The sequence below is a fragment of the Hemicordylus capensis genome, chromosome 2 (assembly GCF_027244095.1).
Source record: "Hemicordylus capensis ecotype Gifberg chromosome 2, rHemCap1.1.pri, whole genome shotgun sequence".
Lineage (NCBI taxonomy): Eukaryota > Metazoa > Chordata > Lepidosauria > Squamata > Cordylidae > Hemicordylus > Hemicordylus capensis.
Window position 1 is genome coordinate 172774110 of NC_069658.1, and position 21985 is coordinate 172796094.

Sequence of the window (21985 nt, forward strand, 5' to 3'; positions counted from 1 at the left end):
TCAACAACTTCATCAGCAAGTGGAACTTTTTATTGATTGAAACAGACCTTGAAGCTCTGCAGGAAACTGAAGACAACCCTTTGCGATAAAATTCCTAGTTACCAACAGAATCATCCACACTGCAAATCTGGCTACACACACACACACACAGTCCTGAGTTAAGAAAAGCAATCATTGATAAGAGGCAGAATACTACATTCAATTACAAAACTGTTCTTCCAGTAAGTCAGTCCCCTCTGGTTGCTGCTGGAAAAAACTGATAAGGATAAGAAAGGTGCTTTAGAAATTGGGGAGAATCCAACCCAGTGTACCATACAGAGGTGATTAATATCCTTTTTGATAAAGCCCTTAACCAGTGTGCATGGCTTTAGCTCAGGGAGGTACCTCTGCAAGAGAAACTGAACTTGCCCATTAAGCATCTGAAATGCCCTTCGACTCTTCCTTTGCCTTCTAAAGTTGTAGAAAGGCCCCAAGTGGAAGGTCCTCCCATACATTATGAAGCCATGTTGTAATAGTGAAGTTAAAAGCTCACCCAAGTTATCCTGAGTCAAACAGCCAACTCATTGTGTTGCTCCCTGCTATTCAAGCAGCTCAGTAGGACACAAAATCTTCCTTCCTCAGCTTAAGAGACTAAGTCTCTTCTCTGTACCTCTGTGTAAGAAATAAGCCACGCTGTGCCTCTTTCACCACTCTGATAGACCTAGAGGATCCAGTGGAACAAACTCGGTGCTGGAGAAAAGCAACAGTGCAAGCTGAGCAGCAAAAAAAATTTAACTCAAGGTGCAGCAGTAATCCAAAAGCCTGAGCCAGAGTTCAACACTGGATCATTGCTACTGTTGATGAAGAGACCTTGAAATCAGCAGTAGAGAAACCGATTTTTGAAACTCAACCTAAAACTATTTTGCCAGAATGTTTCCTCCCCTCACCATTAGCTGCCCAGTTTGAAAAAGGCCTCCACTCTGGACATGTCATTTCAGTGCTAAATATCCTCTGCCCATATTCAGTGGGCTTCTTCCAGTGTTATGACTTCATTCTAGCACCAGCCTATAAATCCGTTAGTGACCCCAGGACAGTTCCTTGTAGCCTTTCTATGAGGAAAGCCGCTGCGCAACAGGGCAGGGCAGCACAGTCAGTCACTGTAGAGATGACACAGGAGTCCTGTTTCTCAGACCTAAAGAGACAGTTGACTCCCCTTCAGGACTGCATTCTCCATATAAATAAGAATAAATAAGTTGGTGGCGTTGGTGCTGCCTGGCCATCACAAGAAGACAAATTCCTCTGTGGTGGGTTTTTTCACCCTGGCCAGCTTGCCTGACCGCTGAACATGAACTGTTTGCTGGGAGAAGCGGGCACACAGCTCATCCAAGTCAAATTCCTGGGCACAGCCCTCCACAACGGAGAACATGGGATATTTCTCTTTGGCAGCTGCAGAATTCAGGACCTGCAGTAGGCAAAAGGAAGGATGGGTTGATACAACCAAGTTGTTTGATACAAAGTTCACATAGTAGCTTGTAAGTACTCCCAACACTGGTTTAGGCCCCATTTCATACCTGTGGAGGAGGTATTTTAAAGGTAATGGAAGAATTATTGCAGTGTCAAATCTCTGGGTTTTCTGTGCAAAAATCCGTACTCTCAGATGTCTAGTTCTTATCAATCCCAAAACAAATTGGATGACACCAATCAATTAGCAGTACTCCATAAAATGGCCATTAAAGCTACCTCCACACTTAGCCAGAGCCCAATCCACCTTTCCCAGACCCTCATTCCCAAGATTTCCACAATACAATTTGGGATCCTGCAAATACACACCTCTTACCAACCCTGACATGCGCAACTGTGTCAGGGTCTACACATTAGGTCCCACACAAGTAGGTCTCCAGTGGCATGTTCAGTCATCTACAGAACACATCCCACCCCAGCACTTGAGCTATCTCCAGGAAAGTGTCATATGATTGCATTCCTCACCCGAGTCAATTCCAAACACAGTTGCTCAAACTCTTGGCTGTGACGAGCATAGAAGCCAATAGTGCAGCTGGGATCCACCTTGCTGAAAGCAGTTTTCCGGGGAATGTTGCAGTGGAAGGACTGGAAAAAGGAGGTCAAGATAGCAGAGGATGATATTAACAAGCTATTCAACATGCAAGCGACCCACTAGCATGATGCCTGAGCCCCATTTCACCCTGCATGGACATGTGGGATCAGTCAGGTGCAGCTCAAAACACAGCTAGAAGTGCAATTAAGGAGAGAGCTTGTTTGGAACAGCCAAAGCCTCAAGACTTCTCTGGCAGTCATGGATAGAGATGTTGGGATTTGTGTATATACATTGTCTTTGTTGTTTCCACTGATGTATGTATAGGCTTGTGGAAGGGTTTAGAATGCTTGTGTCAATCATCAGTTCTATAGATTGCTTGGTCAGTTTGTATTTCTTACTAGATGCTTGAGACTTCTTTCCCCCCAGTAGGATGATCTTTCACTCAGAGTAGGACTGTTTATAACTGGAAATAGTTAAGAGCAGACACCATTAGAGCGTGGCATGGGATGCTGCAAACATGCAGGGCATGGGGCATATCTCCTTAACTGTAAGTGATAAACTGATATATCATACAGAAGGTAACAAAGCCACCAGAGAAAGGTGGGAGGGACTGAACAAGTTTTTTCAACAGAAAACTATGACCAGTCAAGTCTTTCTCTCTCATGCTAAAGTTGTGCAACAAAAGATTCAAAGGAGGAGAAAAGTTACAGGAGCACAGATACTCTTTTTGGGAGTGTTGAAATAATTAGAAGGACAAGAGATAAGATTACCTGAACCAGCCAAAACTGGGCTCTTGCTAAATACTTTGCCTAAGCATTACAAAAGTATTATTAACTTCCTGCAAATAAGGGAGAATGTGACTAGGTTTTGTACAAGAATGTTTGAGTTTGATCTGAGAGAACAAAAAGAAGAAGAAGAAGAAGAAACAGCACCAAATGAGTTTATGCTCATAAACTTACTAATGGCAGGCAATGTTTTCTGTGCAGAAGTACTTCACATTTAAAGAGTACATGTCCTAACAGAAAAACAATTTCCAAGAGAGGAAGACAGATACGGATAAATCTCAGAAATGCAGATTTGTCTGCATGTAAACACCAGCTAGAGATGCACATATCAGTCGGTATATAAATGATAGATACAAATGAAAGTAAAGAAAGTTGTGAACAACAGAAAGGTGTATACTGCAAGAGAAATTATTTGCAGAATTAATACAAACAAGCTATTTGTAGACAGTGGAGCAACTTCACATTTCTTCAATGATCTACAGGATTTCTCAGACTGATATGAACTATAAAGTAGAAATATTATTGGCAAATGGTGAATTTCTGCAGAAGGAAAAGGCAAAGTCCTAAAATGTAATACTGGAGCAGGTGGAATAAATGAAACAAGCATTCTAGATGCCTACTATGTGCTATGTTTGTAGAAGTTTACTGAGTGAAAACAGCTACAAAAAGGGGCTGCGGAATTATTTTTGGAAGCAACGGTCATTTTGAGTTTAAAGGAATTATTACTTAGAGCTATATTAAAAGATGAGCTTTATGAAGTTGATTGTAGAAGAGAGGAGTTATTTTTCTGTTAGGATGATCTTTCACTCAGAGTAAGACTGTTTATAATTTGGTAATAGTTAAGTAATAAACCTTAGTGACTTTGTTCAATAAACTTAAGCCTCGGTTTCCGCTCTGTTATACTCCGCTACAGTAGAGCGATCCTTTTCATAGCACCAATAATTGGCAAAGGGTTCTGCCATCTTTGTTGTGAAGTCAAAACACAACCATTCTGCGGGGGGGGGGGGGGGGCGGTTCCCTAGTGATCAATGAAGGCAAAGTGAGAACAGTCTGCTCAAAATCATGCAATGAATTATTGTTAGAGGTGGGACTTCCCCACACAGTATGAACTATGGCAAAATGCAATGAGTGGTCTTAGATAGTATTTTTTGTAGCTCAATAGCCTCTGCATTTCCAGGTTGTAAAGAAAAACCGTGGCACTTTCAAAGCCCAGTAGAAGAGAGTACTATGTTGTCCTGGTTTTACAGCAGAACACCTTTGATTTTTCTCTGGAAGAGCTATTCATAAGGCTTGGCCATTTGGAACAAGTCTTAAAAAATTGGGATCACACCCTATTCTGAGAGCGACAGCATGTTTTTTTTTTTTTTTTTTAAAGGAAAGCTAGAAATCTTGATAGACTACCAGCTTTTCTGCAGTAACAAAAGATTTCCCAGCTGGGGCTTTGAGAGTCTGACAGCTCAATCAATCGTCACACCACCACCATCTTCCCCTGATGGTCAGGAGACACAAGTAAGTAGAAGCCCCACTCAAGTACAAATCCAGCAAACCTATCCCTGCTCCCTTGACTAGCAGTTAATGTTTTGAAGAACAAATATATCTTGGGGCTCATAACCCAGGTGTGGTTGTGTAGTGATCAGCCATTGACCAGCCCCTCCTCTCTCCCAAAGAGTAAACTGGAAGTGAACCCTGTCCTGACTGACAGGCTGGTGAACTCCAGAGCTCAGCCAATCAGCACAACAGGTGTGTGGGACCTAGAGAGCCATGAGGAGGAAGAGAAGGTTCCTTTCTAAGTTGGAAGCTGGCTGGGAGTGCAGAGAGGAGAACATGTGGCCATGAGCTGCAGGAAAATATCTCTGCAGGTCTGGGGAAAGCCAGGAAACCTGAATCCTCTACCTCTACCATGGTTTTGGTGAGTTCAAGAAGGAAGCCAGGGCGTTTGGGCTTCTAGAAGTTAGTCTAGGAAAAGGTTTGTTTAGTCAGACTGTGCGTTAGACTTTGTTTGCTTTCGTGTGCTTTGCATATCCCTGAAACAGTGCTATTGTTTAACTGTTTTTGTTTCAGGGATATTGCATATCCCTAAAACATTTACTGTAACGTAACTAAGCTAAGCCTGCACCCATTCAGCTAGAGCATTGCAAAAGACTAAGCTTTTTAAACGTGCTTTTGTATTTTCTTACATCCATGTTCTTTGCAACTGTGTAACCACGATTTTTAAAGTGTGCTGCCCCAACATCCCAACAGGTATTCTTGTAGTCTGCAGAGTATTCCTTTTACCTGAAAGTAAAAACTGAAAGTGCCTCAGATGGAAGCTGCCTGCAGTATTTTGAATTTTTAAAAAGTTTCTTTTTGTTCTTTGCATTTTGCAAGCCTGAGTGGATTTTTAACTCAGAGGAAAGGGGGCTTTTTCTCTGGTGCAACACACGTCATAGTTTCAGCAACTACCAGTTTTCTCACCATGTGTAGGTTTGCACATGGATGCTTTTTAAATACTTTTCCAGTAGGAAAAAGGAGAGTTTCCCTGGGATTTCCACCCAAGCCCGGGCAGTTGGGGATTTAAAGATAATTGGGGGGTGGCCACCTAGATCCTACCAAAATTATTGGAAAGTTTTGGGAGAAGCCTTTGGAAAGCACGGGGGGGGGGATGATTCAACATTTTTCTTCCCCTCATGTGGGCTTGCTCCAAGACGAAGGCTTGTAATCTGCTTCAGGTTGGCAAAGTGTTTTGTCTATTTAAGCTGCAAACCCAACAAGGTTAATTATTTGTCACACATGCACAAGGTCCAACAATATGTAGCAGTTCTGAAGCTCAGAGACATTGGCAGATGCTCACCTCCAGTGGAAAGTTCTCCTTGGTGGTATCCACAAAGGACTGACAGTAGTGAGGGTCTAGATACAGGAGGGAGTCATCTAGAAGACAAGGAAAGTATAAGGCAGGGGCCTGCCCTATGAATGTCTGATACACAGATCCTGGTTTGCCCTAAGAATGTCTGTGCTGTTTGAAACTGCTGTGGACTAGGTGAGAGCAAGTGTGCTCTCTCACATGGTTTTTGGTAACAAAGGGTGCAAAGGCAACCATACGGGGTAAAGGCAAACTTCATACTGGGTAACCAGTATGAAGGGCATATATTATGACTGATACAAACAAACATCACTATGTTTTGAAAAATCTCACACTAGGAACAGAATCCAGACTTTCATTTATGAAAAAAGCAAGTTTCTAGTCCTTATACTTGCAGAGATGTGTTTGCAGCAATCTTGTATTTAATACCAAAAACGTCAATGCTCTTTAGCTGCTGTTCTAGCACTAGACATGGTTCAAAATGTATGTAATTATAGAAATTAGAATAAAACTCAGTAACAATTTGCATGTAGCAGCTTGTTGGTTACTTTTGATACACAATTTGGGGTACCTTACTTAGTTCACACACTTGCTCTTCTTTTAGAGAAAAGCAAGAAAGCAGGTAACTCCTCAACACTTAGGGTGTATCAGATTTCTGGGGCTCAACAGTGAGGTCTATCACCTTAATTTTATTATTAGTTACATGCTGGCCTTCAGCACTGCTACGACCAGAGTGGCCAAATGCTTAGTAAAAATATAGAATCATAAAATATTATTAAAATAGTTATTAAAAAAAACCCCAGATAATTACCTTGATACCCAACAAAGTAGAGCGAATGCCTTGGCTTCCCTCCAATGATCCCAATGCAGAAATTTAGCCTCAGAAGCTCCTGTATGGCAAGGAGACAAGTTGAGCTTCAGAATCGGACTGGCTCCCTCTCTGCCTGGATGCTCAGTGATGGAAAGAAACCACAGCCCTGATGTGGGCTGGCCTGGAGAGCTATACCAGGAGCTCATCTTCACCAGCCACTTTGGGCAGAAGAACAAATTGGGTAAGACAAGAACAAAGCACCTGGGAAGAGGGCTGGCTGGTGGTGGTGGTGGGGTCATATTTAATTCAGTGCCATTCCCAACTCTTTTTGTTTTATGTGAGGCAGCTTCCTGCCTTGGCCACACAATTGGGCATAAAGCAAGGGAAATCCTCAGAAATGGACACTTCTAACCGATTCTCCTTAAACAGCAGCTAACTTTTCATTCTGCCTCATGAAGATTAAGAAAGTACTACTACCATTGTCTTATTCACTGTGCCCCATACAGGAATGGAAAGAGGCATCACCATGGATTCAAACAGGGAAGTGCCCATATGCACCTGATGTCCTGACACCCTGCATCTTCCCCCAAATCACCTTGACACAGTCCATGTAGGCAGGGTTAAAGGTCTCTCCACCCAGCCGCATGGGCACCAGGACGATGACTGCTTTCCACTCTGCACCAGGGTCCCTCGCAGCCCTGTCTTTGTTCTTGTTGGCCAGATTTGCAACATCACCTTTGTACACTGAGGGAAACATCAGAAGAGGGAATTCACTATTCAGCCCTGAGGCCTGTAGCCCAGCCCAGCCCCATTTCCCCCATGACCTCCCTTGTGTGCTTCATGAGCCACAGGTAGGCCTGCTCACTCCCCATCAAGACACTTTTACCTGTGCAGTCCTGAGATACATATACCACCAGATTGTCTGCTTCTGAACAATCCACTGCTTTCCTGCAGGGGCAAGATGGTACACTTCACTGGGACACAGCCCTGTCTGCTTTGCTTGATCCCTCTCTCTAGCAAAGGGCCCCCCAAGACCACCACCAGAGTTTTCATATCAAAAAAGGAGACACTGGTTTCTAGCCTCTGTCATCAGAGAAGAGCAGCAGAAACAACCAGTCTGTCAACTTCAAGGCTGCTGTATTTTAGATGCTTGTGCAAAAGCATACAACAGGAGTCTTGAAAGGGAACAGCCAGCCTTCCTTGTGGTAAAGGTTCAGAAGTCAGAAAAGAGTTATGAACTGGACAAAGCTTTGGTGCTCAGTGCTATCTACAGCTCCTCCCTGTTTGGCTAAATGTAAGTTGTTAGGTCCAACTAACAATTTCATTTAAAATTTCAGTTACTATTCTGAGCCTGTGTGATGGCGCGCGCACACACAAAAGTAAATATGACAATTCACACAAAATGTAGATTACAGAAATTTGGCTTTTCTTGGCCTTGCAGCCAAGGTTCTCCAATAGCATGAATGCTGAACATTCTTGGCAGAGCACCTTGGCTGGGACTGCCTCATGCATAAAAGTAGCCAGACAATACTTTGCCAGATGCACCGTGAGAAAGATAACAAAGGGCCCCAGACAGAGCTGAAAATACACCCCAGCTCTATTTCCCAAAGATTCTTTGTGGGGAAGTGCTAGGATCTCAAGAAAAAGCTCTCCCTTTACCCTGGGGATCGATCATTTCCCATAACTTGCCTCCTCTCACCTGATGATGTGGGCAGCAATAGAAGGCCCATACCAGTCCCCGGCTTTCTTTCCTGAACTGTGACCCAGACTGACCAGACGGTGGATCCCAAAGGGTGCATGAGGCTGATCCGCAAACCAAGAAATAATCTTTCGATGATAGGGCTCCTTCTCCAGTTCATCAGGGCTACAAGTTTGCTGACAGCTCCGGAGCTCCCAAGGAGCCCAGTTCCTACCAGTGGAGATGGGTGGAGCCTGATGCAGGCTGGTTGAACTGGGGCAAGATGAGGAAGTGGCTTTCACAGGCTCCATTTCTGCCAAATTAGTTGTGCAAAGGGCATCTGGCCAAGTCCAGTCTGAAAAGTGATACATACAACTGAAACAGACCATCTCAACTCAGGTATCATTCACTTCCAACAATCCTAAACATTTAGGAACAAGCTGAATGTGAGGCTACTTCAGTTGCCCAAGCTGGCTAATAGCAATGCCCTACACTAGGCTTGAGGTGATGAAACCTGGTGCTCCAAACCCTCCATTCTCACAAGTGTGCACTACTCACATGCCTTTTGCTCCACATGGAATTTTTCTGCTGTGCAATTCTCCTCTGCTTCTGAATTTGTGGGGATTGGTGGAGCAACTGTTGGACTAGATGGCTCTTTGGGACCTTCCATATATGGTTGTGGCACAAGTCTGCTTAAGAAATTTCTAACCCACCCTTCAGGGGGGAGGAGTCAAGATGCCTCCCTGGTAGCAGCTTGGAGTGAGAGCTCCGGGACTGTTTTTTTATTTTCCTCCCACTCTTTTGCTACTGGGTTCGAAACTTTGTTCTGGATAATTAATTTTGAGTTTGCCTGCCACCGCAACTGAGATAATTACACTGAGGACAAGGACATTTGCACGCCATGCCAATGAGTAAGGTAAATGCTGTTGAAGGAGAGCCCAAGAGACATTCGGCACATTTGTCAGTTAAACACACACCAGCTAAAGTTGGAACTAAATTAAAGAAGTCCACTTCAAAAGGTTTCGACAAGGGTCTCAAGGAAATGTAAACTTCCTTCTTTAGAAAATGCTGAGTTAAAGCCCAGAAGACAAGCTAAACTGGATAAATTTCTACAAGGGAAAGAAGAAGTAACAGCTGGTATTCCTGTTTCAAATAATTTTTCTGGTTTGAAAGAGAATGTGTTGAGCCTTCAAGGAGACACCAGCAGCACTGATTGCTCGATATCAACTGATCCAAAGAACGGAGTACAACAACAATCCTTGAGCGCTATGAATATTTTGGAAACACTCTCCAAAGAAGCCTTTTTAACTTCAGAGACTCTTACAATTTTATTATCTAAGCTCAAGAGATTAAAAGGTAAGATAGACATTCTGAAAGGCTCAATTCCTCTAGGAATTCACTAGGAAGGAGTCATTATTTGCCTGAGACCCAACCCAAACAAAATGCCAACGCCAGGGCTGTTTTGGAATGCGCAGGGAGCCCCTTAAACTTGGAGAGATGTGTCCTCTCTTTTAATGCAGAGGGAACAATTATCGATTTCAACTGGGGCAATAGTTGGCACAGTTTCAAAGCAATTAAGACATCATTAAGTCTGCTTTTTAACTGTTATGTTGCTTCGATTCAGCTCCAGTCCTTTTTTCAACTTCCAATTGTGGATTCCTACAAAAGGTTAATTTTAACTGTCCAGCAGTCAGATATTCCATCTAAAATGATGTGATCACGAGACTCTCTTTCTTTTAAGTATGATATTCTGGTTTCCAGGGTTTTTAAAAATATGGTATCTGCTCCCTTAAATTGTAGCAGGGCAGCAACAACCTGCCGGCCAAAATTATCTGCTCAAGCTGACCTTGAAGTCAACTTCCAGAAAGGTAATGCAAACTGAGCACTTTTCCAAACCAATTCAGGATAGGAACCCATTATTAGAAGCTCCAAGCCCTCAGACAGTCAAGGAACAGGAGTTAATGTTTTTTTCTGATCCTGACAAACTGAAGGAAATAATATCGATCTTCAAGGATGTGGAATCCTCTTACATCCAGATCCAAAATTTCACTAAGGTGGTTCCTGCCCTGATTCAGAGTAATGGACTTTAAACAAATAATCCAATGGATTGTGAAAGCAGTCCTCACAGGTGGAATCTTAATCATATTCCTCATCTTCTGGGAAGTTCTCCTCAGAGGAATGGAGAAGTTGTTGATAGCATATTTTCAGCACTGCAGCCTACCTTACATACTCCAAGCCGAGATGGACCCTTACATCCCTCTCAATTTTTGCAAGTCAATTCAATGGAATCACCGAGTCTACATTCTGGACAGGCTACAGATCCCTTATTGGAGTTCTCTTTTTCTTCAAGATCCCATTTTGTCCCTACTAAGGACACCTTACTCTCTGTTGGCGTGGTTTCTGCAGTGCCAAAAGCTACATCTTATTTAGTCACCTCTCTTTTGGATGAAGCAAGCCCTTTAAATGAGAATCTTCCATTTCATGGGCAGCCAGCGGTGGCAGCCTTAGATTTGGACCTGGATTTAAGATAATCTAGGGTTATGTCTTTTGATGCTTATATAGGAGGGAACAATAAATCACTGGCTCAAGAGCTGGCTGAGGCAAACCAGCCAGCTCTACCACCCAGAAGTTAAACTACATCTTCAGCCCACACCAACAACGAGAATACTGTGCAGGACATCACTAATGATTCACTCTTATCAAATAAATCAAGTCTCTCTAATTTCTTGGAATGTATTCAGGTGGTCTTTGAAAAGTTTGGACTGTGCTTTTTAAAAATGTATTTCCTTGTTTGATATATTATTTATTCAGGAGACTTGGATGATTTCTGAATTTGATATACCCAACTACTATCCAGTTGTGACAGCTGCAACCCCGAGCCTTAATGGTGGTAAACCCTTGGGCTATTTGTTTCTATTCGGTTAAAAGTCCAAGTTGAAAAATTGCCTTTTTATGCTAGATGAGTTGTGGCAGTGTTGTTAACTTTTAACATTTAAGTTACTTTGTGTCAATTTGTACTTGCCTCCTCTGTGTTTACATTCCCAGATCAAATCACAATGGAAGAAAGTGGAGTGCTATATTCTCCAATTAGTTTCAGAATATCCAACTGCTTCATGGATATTTGGTGGTAATTGCAATGCAAGGATAGGCCATAATGATATTAATTATTTGATAAGTTATCTTTTTGGCCTCCTGTCTTAGATGTTAATTTTTGTTTCCCTTCTCACACTTCCTTAGACCCTATTAGCAATTTAGCTGGGTTATGTTTGACTCAGATGGCTAATAAATTAGATCTATTTATTTTGAATGGAGCTGCTCCCGGGGATTGTCCTGGACAAGTTTCCTTTTGGTCTGGGGTCAAGCTTGCCACCACTGATTACCTAATGGTGGTATGTGACTTGGTCATGAGGATAATGGTTTTTAAATTGTGCCAAGACCAGAGAGTGACCATCTTCCTCTCATTCTGTTTTGTAACTTTGTAGATCATTCCTTAAACACCCCATGTGAACACATTTGGATGCAACTGTTGAACCTTGGTTGCTTAAAGTTAAGTGGAACTGGCAGTTAAATAAAGCGGTTACCGATTCAGTTAATTCAGAGCATGGTGGTGAGATTACCGATTCAATTAATTCAGAGCATGGTGGTGAGATCCACACTAAGCTCTTAGGAGAGTTAGGGAACTCTACTTCCATTCCCAGTGCTTATGATGCACGTATTCAGAATTTAAAACCACTTTTGTCTAGATTTTGTCTTGCTCATTCTAAATCTAAGACCAGTTGTGGTTTGATCAGGACTGTGTGATTGCTAAGAGGAATCTTGTCTCCCTTTGCCTGTTTTAAAGCCAACCCATCTATGCTGCTGAAATCAGAGGTATTGAAGAGAAAGAGAGCTTATAAGGCTCTTTTGAGGAATAAGAAAAGAGCAGCAGCACATGAAAATTGGACAACCCTTATTAGAACTGTCAAGAATAAGGATTCTGCAGGTTTTGGGAAGTTGACTTCTGTTTGTGCTAATTCTTCCTCCAGTTATATGGCTAGTTCAATTGCAGCTGAGTCTTGGGAATCTCATTTCTTCTCTCTCTATATAGTGACCAGTGTACTCGCAATCAGTTGGATTTATCAGTCGACTCCACTCCTCAATGTCCCCCTGTAACATCTCAAGAATCAAACAACTGATTCATCAATTAAAGAGTGGAAAGGCCCCTGGCAATGATTTTATCCCTCCTGATCTACTGAAATCTAACATTGATTGGTGGGCCCTGGTTCTGGCCTCTTTATTCACATATATCGATCAGACGGCCCAAATTCCACATGACTGGGGTCTTGCTATTATAGTCCCTATTTTCAAAAAAGGAAGCAGCGAGGATCCAGCTAATTATAGGCCAATACGCCTTCTTAATATAATCAGCAAATTATACGCTAAACATCTCTGTATGAAATTATGCAATTGGCTTTCTGGAGGAAGAACAAGCTGGTTTCAGGTATGGTAGATCAGTTATGGATCACTGTTTAATTCTGCAGCATATAATTGACAAATATGTTTGTTCTGCCAAAGGATCCCTTTTTGCAGCCTTTTGCAGCCTTTGTTGACTTTAAAGCTGCTTTCGATTCTATTTCTAGAGGCCTTTTATGGTCAAAACTTTTATGTTCATCAATCGATAAGTGGCTGTTACTACTAATCTATGAACTACACAAGAATACCACTCTTCGTGTCCGTTTTAGTCCAGAGGGTCAATTATCTAATTCAGTTCTAACTTCAAAAGGTGTGAGGCAGGGCTACATATTGGCACCTTTATTTAACATCTATATTAATGCGCTTATTGAACGGCTGCAGAGTTTGGACATCCATGCTCCAAAACCAGCTGACAAAAGGTTACCAATACTTTTGTATGCTGATGATGCTGTGATCATTTCGCAGACTAGGACTGGTCTTAAGAGAGCCTTGGCCCTTCATTGCCAAGGAGAGCATTTGGTTATTAACTACTCCAAAACTAAAATTGTCTGTTTTAATAACAGAGTTAAGAACTTCACTTGGTCTGTTGATGGTCATCGAACTGAGCAAGTGAAATGTTTTAAATATCTTTGAGTGGTCTTTCAGTATAATGGTAGGGAATCTACACATGTCTGACTGGTCTCTGACATGGCACAAAGAAGTGTAGCAGCTATACTGCGGTTCCACTATATTCAGGGTGGTAGCTATGTTCCTGCTGCTATTAAATTATACTTGGCCAAATCTATGATGCTACTTTTATATGGTGCCCAATTGGGCCCCTATACTAATTTCGTCACTCCAGAGTGGATTCAGCCAGGCTTTCTGAGAGCTCCTTTTTCTGCACCCAGGTGCACTGCTAATTTGGCGATTCGCCAGGAGGCTGGTTTATTAAAAGGCAGAAGCTAGGGCTTGGCAGTTCATCATTTATTATTGGCTGGAACTTCATCTTCAACCGGTAGGACTTATACCCAAATTCTTATTGGCTACGCCTCAGCCACCTTATCGTTTGAAAATAGTTAAACTTCGTCTCCTTGGATTAGCTCCAGATTCCTTATTTGAAATGGGCCTTGTGAGAGCAAAAAATATTGTTTGTCAGTGACTGGAGGATATAGAGTTGCAGAATGAGGTGGCTTGTCTGCCTGCGCCCTATAGATAATTAAAGATCTGGGCGGGTTTTTCTTCTGCATCATATCTGACATCCATTACTTTTTTCTAAATTTCACTGGGCCTTTTTGAGAGCTCGTTTTAATGCTTTTCTGTCAGCCCTGCTTAGTGGGAGGTTTCAACATCTACCTATGGAGGCTGAGCTCTGTCCTTGCAGCTCTGGTGAAAATGAAACTATTGCTCATACTTTATTGCACTGTAGTTTCTATTGGGACATTAGGTATTGTTTGATTTTACCCTTGTTGACCAGATTCCTGGACAACCTGATTTTTAAGTTGCATAGCTCAAGTGCATAGCTCCTTGAAGGGGTGTTTGGACTGTTTATGAGATTGTTGCGCTGATGATCTGGTACTGCTCCAACTGCTATTGTGATATTTGTTTTTTGTTATTGCAACTTTTGTAATTTCTGGCTTTATTGTTGGTCAGTGACCGTAAATAAAACTTACTTACCCCACCCACCCTTGCACACAGCAATAAAAATACAATATAAAAACATACAATAAAATACCTGCATGCATTTGCTTATGCTGAATACTTTTAACACAAGAGATTCTCTCCTAACAGGTCTCACATCCAGCCATGTCACTTACCTCTGCCAAGGAAATGGATGAGGAGCCCCTGAGCCAGCAGCATTTGTCCACTGCGCAGCATGCAGCCCCAGCCACAGTCTGTGGTCCACATGGTGCCCTCCAGCTGCTGAAATTCCCGACGGTAGGTCAGCCAGATGCGGGAGGCAAAGTCCTTCTGGAAGTGCTCCACATCCTCTGCAAGTCAGAGCAGAATCCAATCAAATTCCCCTGTGGGCTTGTCAGAGGCCATGAACAAACCCACAGGTTTCACCACACAAAGCCTAAACTTTGTATGAACTACAAGTCATGAACTTCATGAAGTCATGAACTCCAAGACTTTTGCAGGGTTGTCCATACTGCCAGACAACTTGTCTCCATTTAACCATCAGTATGAATCAGAATCAGAAACAAAACCTGAAAGGATGTTATAAGACTCAGGCAGGAAAAGTAGTGGCAAGCAGGAGCTAGTAGTCCCTCCATAGTCCCCACTATACAAACAGCAGAATAAGAATAGGTGGGGAAAGAAAAGGGGCAAAGGGCTGGCAAAAAGTTCCCTCCTTTCCCCTAGCTGCTCCTCTTCAAAGCCAATTGTTTCTACTGGAGCTCCTGAGTTCTGTTACAGGACTGGCAACCTCCTCCAGAAATAGTGCCCTAAGAGTTCAGTCATTGTCAATATGGGTTGAGAGTTTTCAAATCATAAGTGATGAGGCCACATGAAGGAGGTTCACAGTAATGCTTCTGAATCAAAGTCAAGCCCTACTAGAAGAACCGCCAACCACCCAACCCTGCCACCTAAGGCACTCACCTTCTCGTTCCAAGTAGTAAGTGTGTCCAAAGAGATGGACTGGGGAGAGCTTGCTGAAATTGGTTTTGGTCTTGACGGTCCAGCCTGAGGAAGGAAAAGAATCATCACAGAGCATATGGTTAGGACACAAGGGGACAGAAGCAGAAGCTACTCTCTAAACCAGATTCCTTTCCCCACAAGCCCACTTTGGAGTACAAGTGTGGAACATGTGGGTATAAGCTTATAAAAAAGCTTATGTTTTCCTACGTAAATTCAGATGCATGTGTGCTTTCCTCACTGTGCATGCAAACTTCATACTTGGCATCTTATACAAATATTTCCGATTTTCAACAAAAGTTCCCAAAGTGGTTTACATAGATATAAATAAGCAAAATGGCTCCCTGTCCCCAAAGAGCTCACATTCTAAAAAAGAAAAATAAGATAGACACCAGCACCATCCACTGGAGGGATGCAGTGCTAGGGATAGATAGGGGCAGTTGCTCTCCCCCTGCTAAATAAAGAGATTCGCCATTTTTAAAAGGTGCTTATCATCAACCTCCCCCATCTCACAAGGATTTTTTTATAAGCTTATCATGATGATACCTCTTGGCCATTGTTTTGGAACAATAAATGAATGTAATCTGTTGCAAGATCTGGAAATGTGTTGCATCCTTGAGAAAACTCAAAAGATAAAGTTTGCAGACTAGAGAACTGCAGATATCAACAGGCAGGCATGACTACTGCACAATGAAGAAATATGCATTGTGGCAATTCAGGTCTCTATCAAGGCATTTGAGCAGGATTCACATGCATTGAAATTTTGTAGATATCAAGGATGGAAAATGGCAATTCCCATTCTTAATATCTAGTAGCCAAAAAGGAAAGGTTGTGCCATCGAGTCGGTGTCAACTCCTGGCAACCACAGAGCCATGTGGTTTTCTTAGTAGAATACAGGAGAGGTTTATCATTGCCTTCTCCCATGCAGTATGAGATGGTGCCTTTCGGCACCTTCATATACTGCTGCTGCTGCCCGATACAGGAGTTCCCCATACTTTGGGAAATACACCAGTGGGGATTCAAACCAACAGCCTCCTGCTCTCCAGGCAGGTTGCTTCCCCTCTGCACCATTAGGTAGCCAAAACCTACCCATAAATTTTATACAACACTGATATCTGGAGATATCATGGGTCCCCTGGCCTTGAGATCAAGTGTTGAAAACTTCATTATATACCCAAACTGGTATATAGCCAATCAAAAATGTCTGGATTAAGAGTTTAGCCATAGATGATACCAGAACTCTCTCAAGAAACATTTTTAACATTTTTCAGGTGGCTGAGAACAATCCAACTGGTGCCCTGTGAAGGAACGAGGCCTAGACCTCTTGGGTTTCTGTAAATAAGCCCCTGCATTGTATTCCCAAACCTCTTCTTGTAAATAAACCCTGATAAATGAATTGAATTATATTATATTCCCCAAACTTAATTATTGTAAATAGGATTCTGTGGCTGCAAATCCCTGTGCACGAAGAAGGCTGGCAGGGTCAAAAGTTCATTCTTGTTTCACTTTTGGTTTAGCATTTTGACAATCGATTTTTAGAGGGAAAAGAGGTTTTTAAAAAAAATTAAGGGGATTTTTGTCTGTTCTGATTGGCTGGGTTAAGGACCTGTTGGGCCAGAGAAACTGTATATATTCAGAGGGAGGAAGGGCAGAGAACTCAAGAGAATCTGCTGGAGGTTGCAAGAAGAGAGTGTCCTGGAAGTCAGGGAAAAGGTAAGAAAGTCTGCCGGAGCAAGTCAGAGCTGGAGGTTGCAGAAGAAGGAAGAGAGTCTGGAAGTCTGCTAGAGTGAGTCCAGGAAAGCAGAGAGTGAGCAGCCAAGCCAGCAGGAAGAGAAGCCAAGTTGAAATCAATAGAAGAGGAAGAGCCAGGCTGGATTGAGCCCCAGACCTGTGCTAGAATTACAAGAGACTACCCAGCCAACAAGCAGCTAAGAAGAAAGCAAGCACAGAGGACTCTGAACAGTGAACAGTATAGAGCCAGGTAGTTATTGCATTTTCCCAGTTTTTTTAAATTTTTCCCTGACCTGGTTGGTTAATAACTGTTTTGAATGTGTATTTTTTGTTGCAAAAGTAATGTTTTAATTGAACCCATTTTTCTAAAAGTAAACTTCCTTGTTATAAAAAACAACAACACTCCACACCTATAATAAGCTTTCCCACACTATTGGGTTTTTTTGTTTTTTTTTGTAATTTTTGATAAATGTGAAGGGCTGTAATAGTGGGCCCAGCCATACTAAGAGTCCACTTGATGACAGTGGCAAATAGGTTAGGAGGAATAAAGAGTTGTTCCTCCACATTTGGTGGTAATGGTGGGATCTGTCACCCATGGTGGCAGAGGTGGAATCTGTCACAGCGGGGTGGTTCCTCCACATACCTACCCCCTTTTAGATTATCTCCAGTATATTTTTTGGTTTCAGAACAAGCAGCTGCTAAAGCAAAATTTGAGAGCAGATTGAGGGATATCTGCATCCAACAGGATATATCTTTATTGGCTAACTTTAGATGGCTCCTTAGTGATCAAATTTGAAAGCTTCCTTTCAGATGTTTGGGTTATACCAGAGATTATACCATCTTCACTCCAGCAAATTGTGCTCTGCAGTTTTGGACAGTCATAGTGACACTCTGCATAAAACATAAGCAGGCTGGCCCTGCTAACTTGGCAAGAGGCACCTTTTAACATGGTGATTCTCTTTATTTAGTAGGAGGAGAGTAATTGGCCCCCCAGCACAGCACCTCCAGTGACTGTTGCTGGGGTCTGTCTTATGTTTCTTTTTAGATTGTGTGGAAAATACTATTTCCATTCCATCTCAAGGATTCCCCATAACATTATTTGTCCAAACTGAAGGCTAAGTAGGGGCAGGATCCTTCCCATCAGTCCCCACGCAACTCTTATAACTCTGACTTACCATATTTCACATTGTTCCATACAGAGAGGAATTTGCTTTTAATCTTGTCCACTTCATCAGGTTCACTGTGCTGACTGTGTGCGGCACCCACTCCAGGGAAGTGCCCTGTGTAGCTCCCCCTCTGGCTGCTGGCCCTGGGATTAAAAAGCTGACGTCCTTCTGAGTGGCGCAGTTCATCCTGGCTCAAGTACTGCACTGAAGATGGTGACACCGAATTCATTTAACAACTGGCAAAAGTGCAGGCTGCGTCCTCTCTGAGGGGCTGGGATAAGATCTCCAAGTGCATCACCAGGGAAGCAGAACTATGGAAATACCAAAAACAAGAATGTGAGTCTCGTACCCACAAGGTAATTTAGGAAACTGCAATATTTCATTTGCAATCAGATTCATGCCAGCTCCTCTACCTGACCATTCTCTCTCAGCCCTGCACAGGTATATACTTCTCTGAGCTTAGCTATACGAGATGCCTGAACAAATAACAAAAGGTGTTTAAGGGATACTGGAAAGATCAGTACTGCATTCCATCCACTCTAGCAACAGCTCTCCATCTTTAGTATCTCAGGAAGCAGGACTAAATAAGACCCTGTTTAGCTGCTGCAAGTTAGACAACACTAGATGTTAGATGTAAGGCAGCATCATATATTCATACAATTAAGGGAGGGAAAACCAGGGAGAAGCCTCTACCACATTTCTGAGAAAGCTTTGTAAAATTCAATTTTAAGATTCCAGAGCAGGTAGAACCATCTCCTTAGCTGAATCCTGACTCCGCATTCAGTACCAGTAAGAGTTCTTTGTTGGAAGTAGGGAGAAGAGAAAAAGGCACTATGTTTAAAGACTTCCTCAAACTAGTAAACTACTGAGCTACTTTGAGATTTGAAAAGGTAAATTATATGAAGAAAGAGCAAAGGCACTGAACGTGAAGAGGAAAACAAGCTGGGAAGAAGAGTGGCAGTTTTCAAATATCCGGCAAGTATTAAAATACCAGAAAAGGCAAATCAGAGGAACGGTTTGCTGTATCCACAAAGAGAGATGTATAAATATCTTGCACTCTGTAAATTCCTCTGATCTTGGGGGGTTTCCCTTCCTTTTTCTGGTTCTGCAGCTGCCTCGTCTCCCCAGGAAGAGATTACTACAAGGCTTGGCCATAGCACAGCCGCTCCCCATCCCGCGGAGTCGTGGCTACGAGGCCCAGCGAAGACTCCGTTCTCTTCTCCACCAGTCACCAGAGGCCAAGGAAGCCCTCGCCTCGCGTGGGGCCAGCCGCTGCCGCCTCTTCCCTCTCCCACGGACTAGCCTCCCCAGCACGTCACACTCTCACGCTTAGCCTCCTCTTCCCCAGCAGCCGCCGCCGCTATTACCACCATCACCACGAAGCTGCCCCCTCACCGGACTTGGGCGGGCATGGAGTGGGCCCCTTCCCGGGCGAATCACCGCTCAGTCCATCATCATGACCCAGGAAAGCCCCGCTGCTACTAACTTAGGTCCCGGAAGCACCCTGGGCGGAAGTGCTTTTGGCCTCCGTGTGACGTAGAGGGAAGTGTTAACTCCGAGAGGCAGCAACAACCATAGAGGGAGAAAGGCTAGAGTAGGTCGCATCCTCTGCATTGCGGTTTGATTTGGAAATCATCAAATCTTAGGGATTTGGTCGCGGGGGACGGAGGGACACCTAAACAGACTGACACGATCCTAGTTTGGGTTTCGGTGGGGTTGGAAATCCAAGCCAGCCTCAGCCAGGCCTCCAACCTACTATCATTCTACTCCCTAAATTGATTGCAGTAGGCCAGCAAGTAATGCTAAAGGCGCTCTCATCCCTGGACTTCCGGGCCGAAACCTTCACACCCCCTGGGGGCCCCCAAATCCGTTTTAGTCTCTGTCCCGGGTGGTGTGGTCATGTTAAAAAATACTGTGTATTGGGGTTGGGTGAGGGCCTCCAAAAGCCTTTGGGTCCAGGCTCCAAAATTACCTAGGTGCACCTCTGAGTAATGTAGGCTTCTTGTTGCATCTGTGCATTTTTTATTTTATAAAGTAACACAAGCAACAACTACAAAAGAGCCAAGTCCCTGCCCTGAGAAGCTTACAATAGGTATTCTGGGACTGAGCCACATATCCTCAGTAAGAATACCATATTCATCTTCCTAAATTTAGAGTGAAGCTGACATACTTTGGGACTTGAACAAGGATTTTGAGTAATTTGAATTCAGTGAGGCAGTAATTCAGTTTATTTATTGAATAATTTCAATAGATTTATTCAGCCACAACCACTTCTCTCTTCTAGATGGGGCACTTCTTAAGGTCTTGCATTTTGTGTTAGGCTAAACGGCACCTGAAGCTGCTAGTTCAAACAGTTTGGATCAACAATTATTTTTAAAAAGACTGCAAACAAAAGAGAGATAAAAGAACATCCAGAGACACTCCTTATACACTTGCACAGGTGTGTATGGCAGTTTAAATATCTTGATTGACATGTAAACTAAGTGTTTACACTAAAGGATACCACCTTGTTTTGAATTTATCTAATCATCTGGTCAGCTTTTGGCAACCCTAGTCTACTGATAACATCTGATTGCAGCACAGGCTGCAAAGATTCTCCCCTCCCACACAGTCAGTTTTCTAAAATTTGTTATCTTTGCTTACTTTTACTTTCTTTGGATCAACAAATGGGGTGGGGTGAGGGACTTCCACATATTTTCTTCTCCAAAGGCTTTTCCAGATGGGAGTTTATTGGGGGCTTTTTAAAGCTGCTGCAGTAATTACTCATCATCCCTTTGCACAGTCCAGATGCATTGCTTTTTGTAGACTTGTGTGCTCCCTTGTAGTGTTTTGCCCCATGCTGAGCATGGTCCCTCCCTGTTGTCACAGTGCCACCTGCCAGCCCCTGCTTGCAAATCCATCCCTTTTCATTTAAGTAGTAATTATTTTAATTATCTTAGGTTATCTTATCCATTCCTTTTCATTTAAGTAGTAATTATTTTAATTATCTTAGGTTATTAAGTAATTATATTAATTACTATAATTGCTACTTTTAAGCAGTAATGAAAAGGGAAGGATTTGTAGGCTCTGGCTAGAAAGTGGAGCTGTACAGATAGCACAAGGGCCATGTTAAGTATGTGGCCAGAGCACTGGAAATATGTTTCAAGGGAGGACAGGAATCTACAGAACACTATGCAAGTGTCTGGACCAGGGTTTTTTAACCTTGGGCCCCCAGATGTTGTTGGACTACAACTCCCATCATCCTCAGCCACAAAGGCCATGTCTGGGGATGATGGGAGTTGTAGCCCAACAACATCTGGGGGCCCAAGGTTAAAAAACCCTGGTCTGGACAACTGCTTCTACAGCAGTTACTCACAAGCAAGGGCCTGTGAGTAACTGCTGTAGAAACTTTAAAAAGTCCACATTGAACTTGTGTCTGGACAAACCTCAACACTCACCGACCCCTACTCTGTGCCAACATCTATTGACCCCCGACAAAAGTCTGCTGGGCCAAAGGGTATTGGGGCACTTAGGCATGTATCAGTTTTTAGTGTCCCAGTCCTCTGTGCTGCTTTACAAGCTGGGTGTGCTGTTACTTTAACAGCCTCAATGTCAAACTGTTACTCTTAACAATCCTCTGCTACTATGCATACAGCATTCCACCTGTATTCTCTGCAGGTACCCCAGAGTAATTACTCATCATCCTTTTGCACAGTCCAGATGCATTGCTTTCTGTAGATTCTTTTGCTTTCTTGTAGTGTTTTGCAGTGGGCAGCAGCCTCCTTATTGTGCAGTATGTGCAGTCCTTGCTCGAGCAGGAAGTTCTTGAAGTACCTGCCTGTGATACTGAATGGAAGCTAGTAGCATCTTCCTTCTTCTGTTCTCTCCCACCATTATGA

At 43.0% G+C, this 21985-nt stretch overlaps 1 protein-coding gene across 2 annotated transcripts; it reads right to left on the minus strand.

Annotated features, from left to right (window-relative positions):
- Positions 1-12: 12 nt before the first annotated feature.
- Positions 13-20876, minus strand: ATG4D (autophagy related 4D cysteine peptidase). Of its 2 annotated transcripts, none has more exons than XM_053292890.1 (11): positions 20751-20876; positions 18117-18418; positions 15175-15258; positions 14391-14564; positions 8167-8500; positions 7354-7415; positions 7063-7211; positions 6468-6546; positions 5648-5724; positions 1966-2085; positions 13-1441 (listed from the first exon to the last, which is right to left on the minus strand). In XM_053292890.1, exons 2-11 carry the CDS (start codon positions 18334-18336, stop codon positions 1259-1261), a joined length of 1482 nt encoding a protein of 493 aa, XP_053148865.1. In that variant the 5' UTR covers positions 18337-18418; positions 20751-20876; the 3' UTR covers positions 13-1258. The 2 variants fall into 2 exon arrangements, with proteins under 2 accessions (XP_053148865.1, XP_053148864.1); XM_053292889.1 differs by lacking the exon at positions 20751-20876 and adding an exon at positions 19503-19655.
- Between the last annotated feature and the right edge of the window lie 1109 nt (positions 20877-21985).

Coding starts and splice junctions, on each gene's coding strand:
- ATG4D (XM_053292890.1), bottom strand. CDS start 18,336: ATGAATTCGGTGTCACCATCTTCAGTGCAGTACTTGAGCCAGGATGAA. Junction 5,725..6,467: donor CTACTTTGTTGGGTATCAAG/GTAATTATCTGG, acceptor CTTGTCTTCTAG/ATGACTCCCTCCTGTATCTA. Junction 2,086..5,647: donor AGGAGAACTTTCCACTGGAG/GTGAGCATCTGC, acceptor TCCTTTTTCCAG/TCCTTCCACTGCAACATTCC.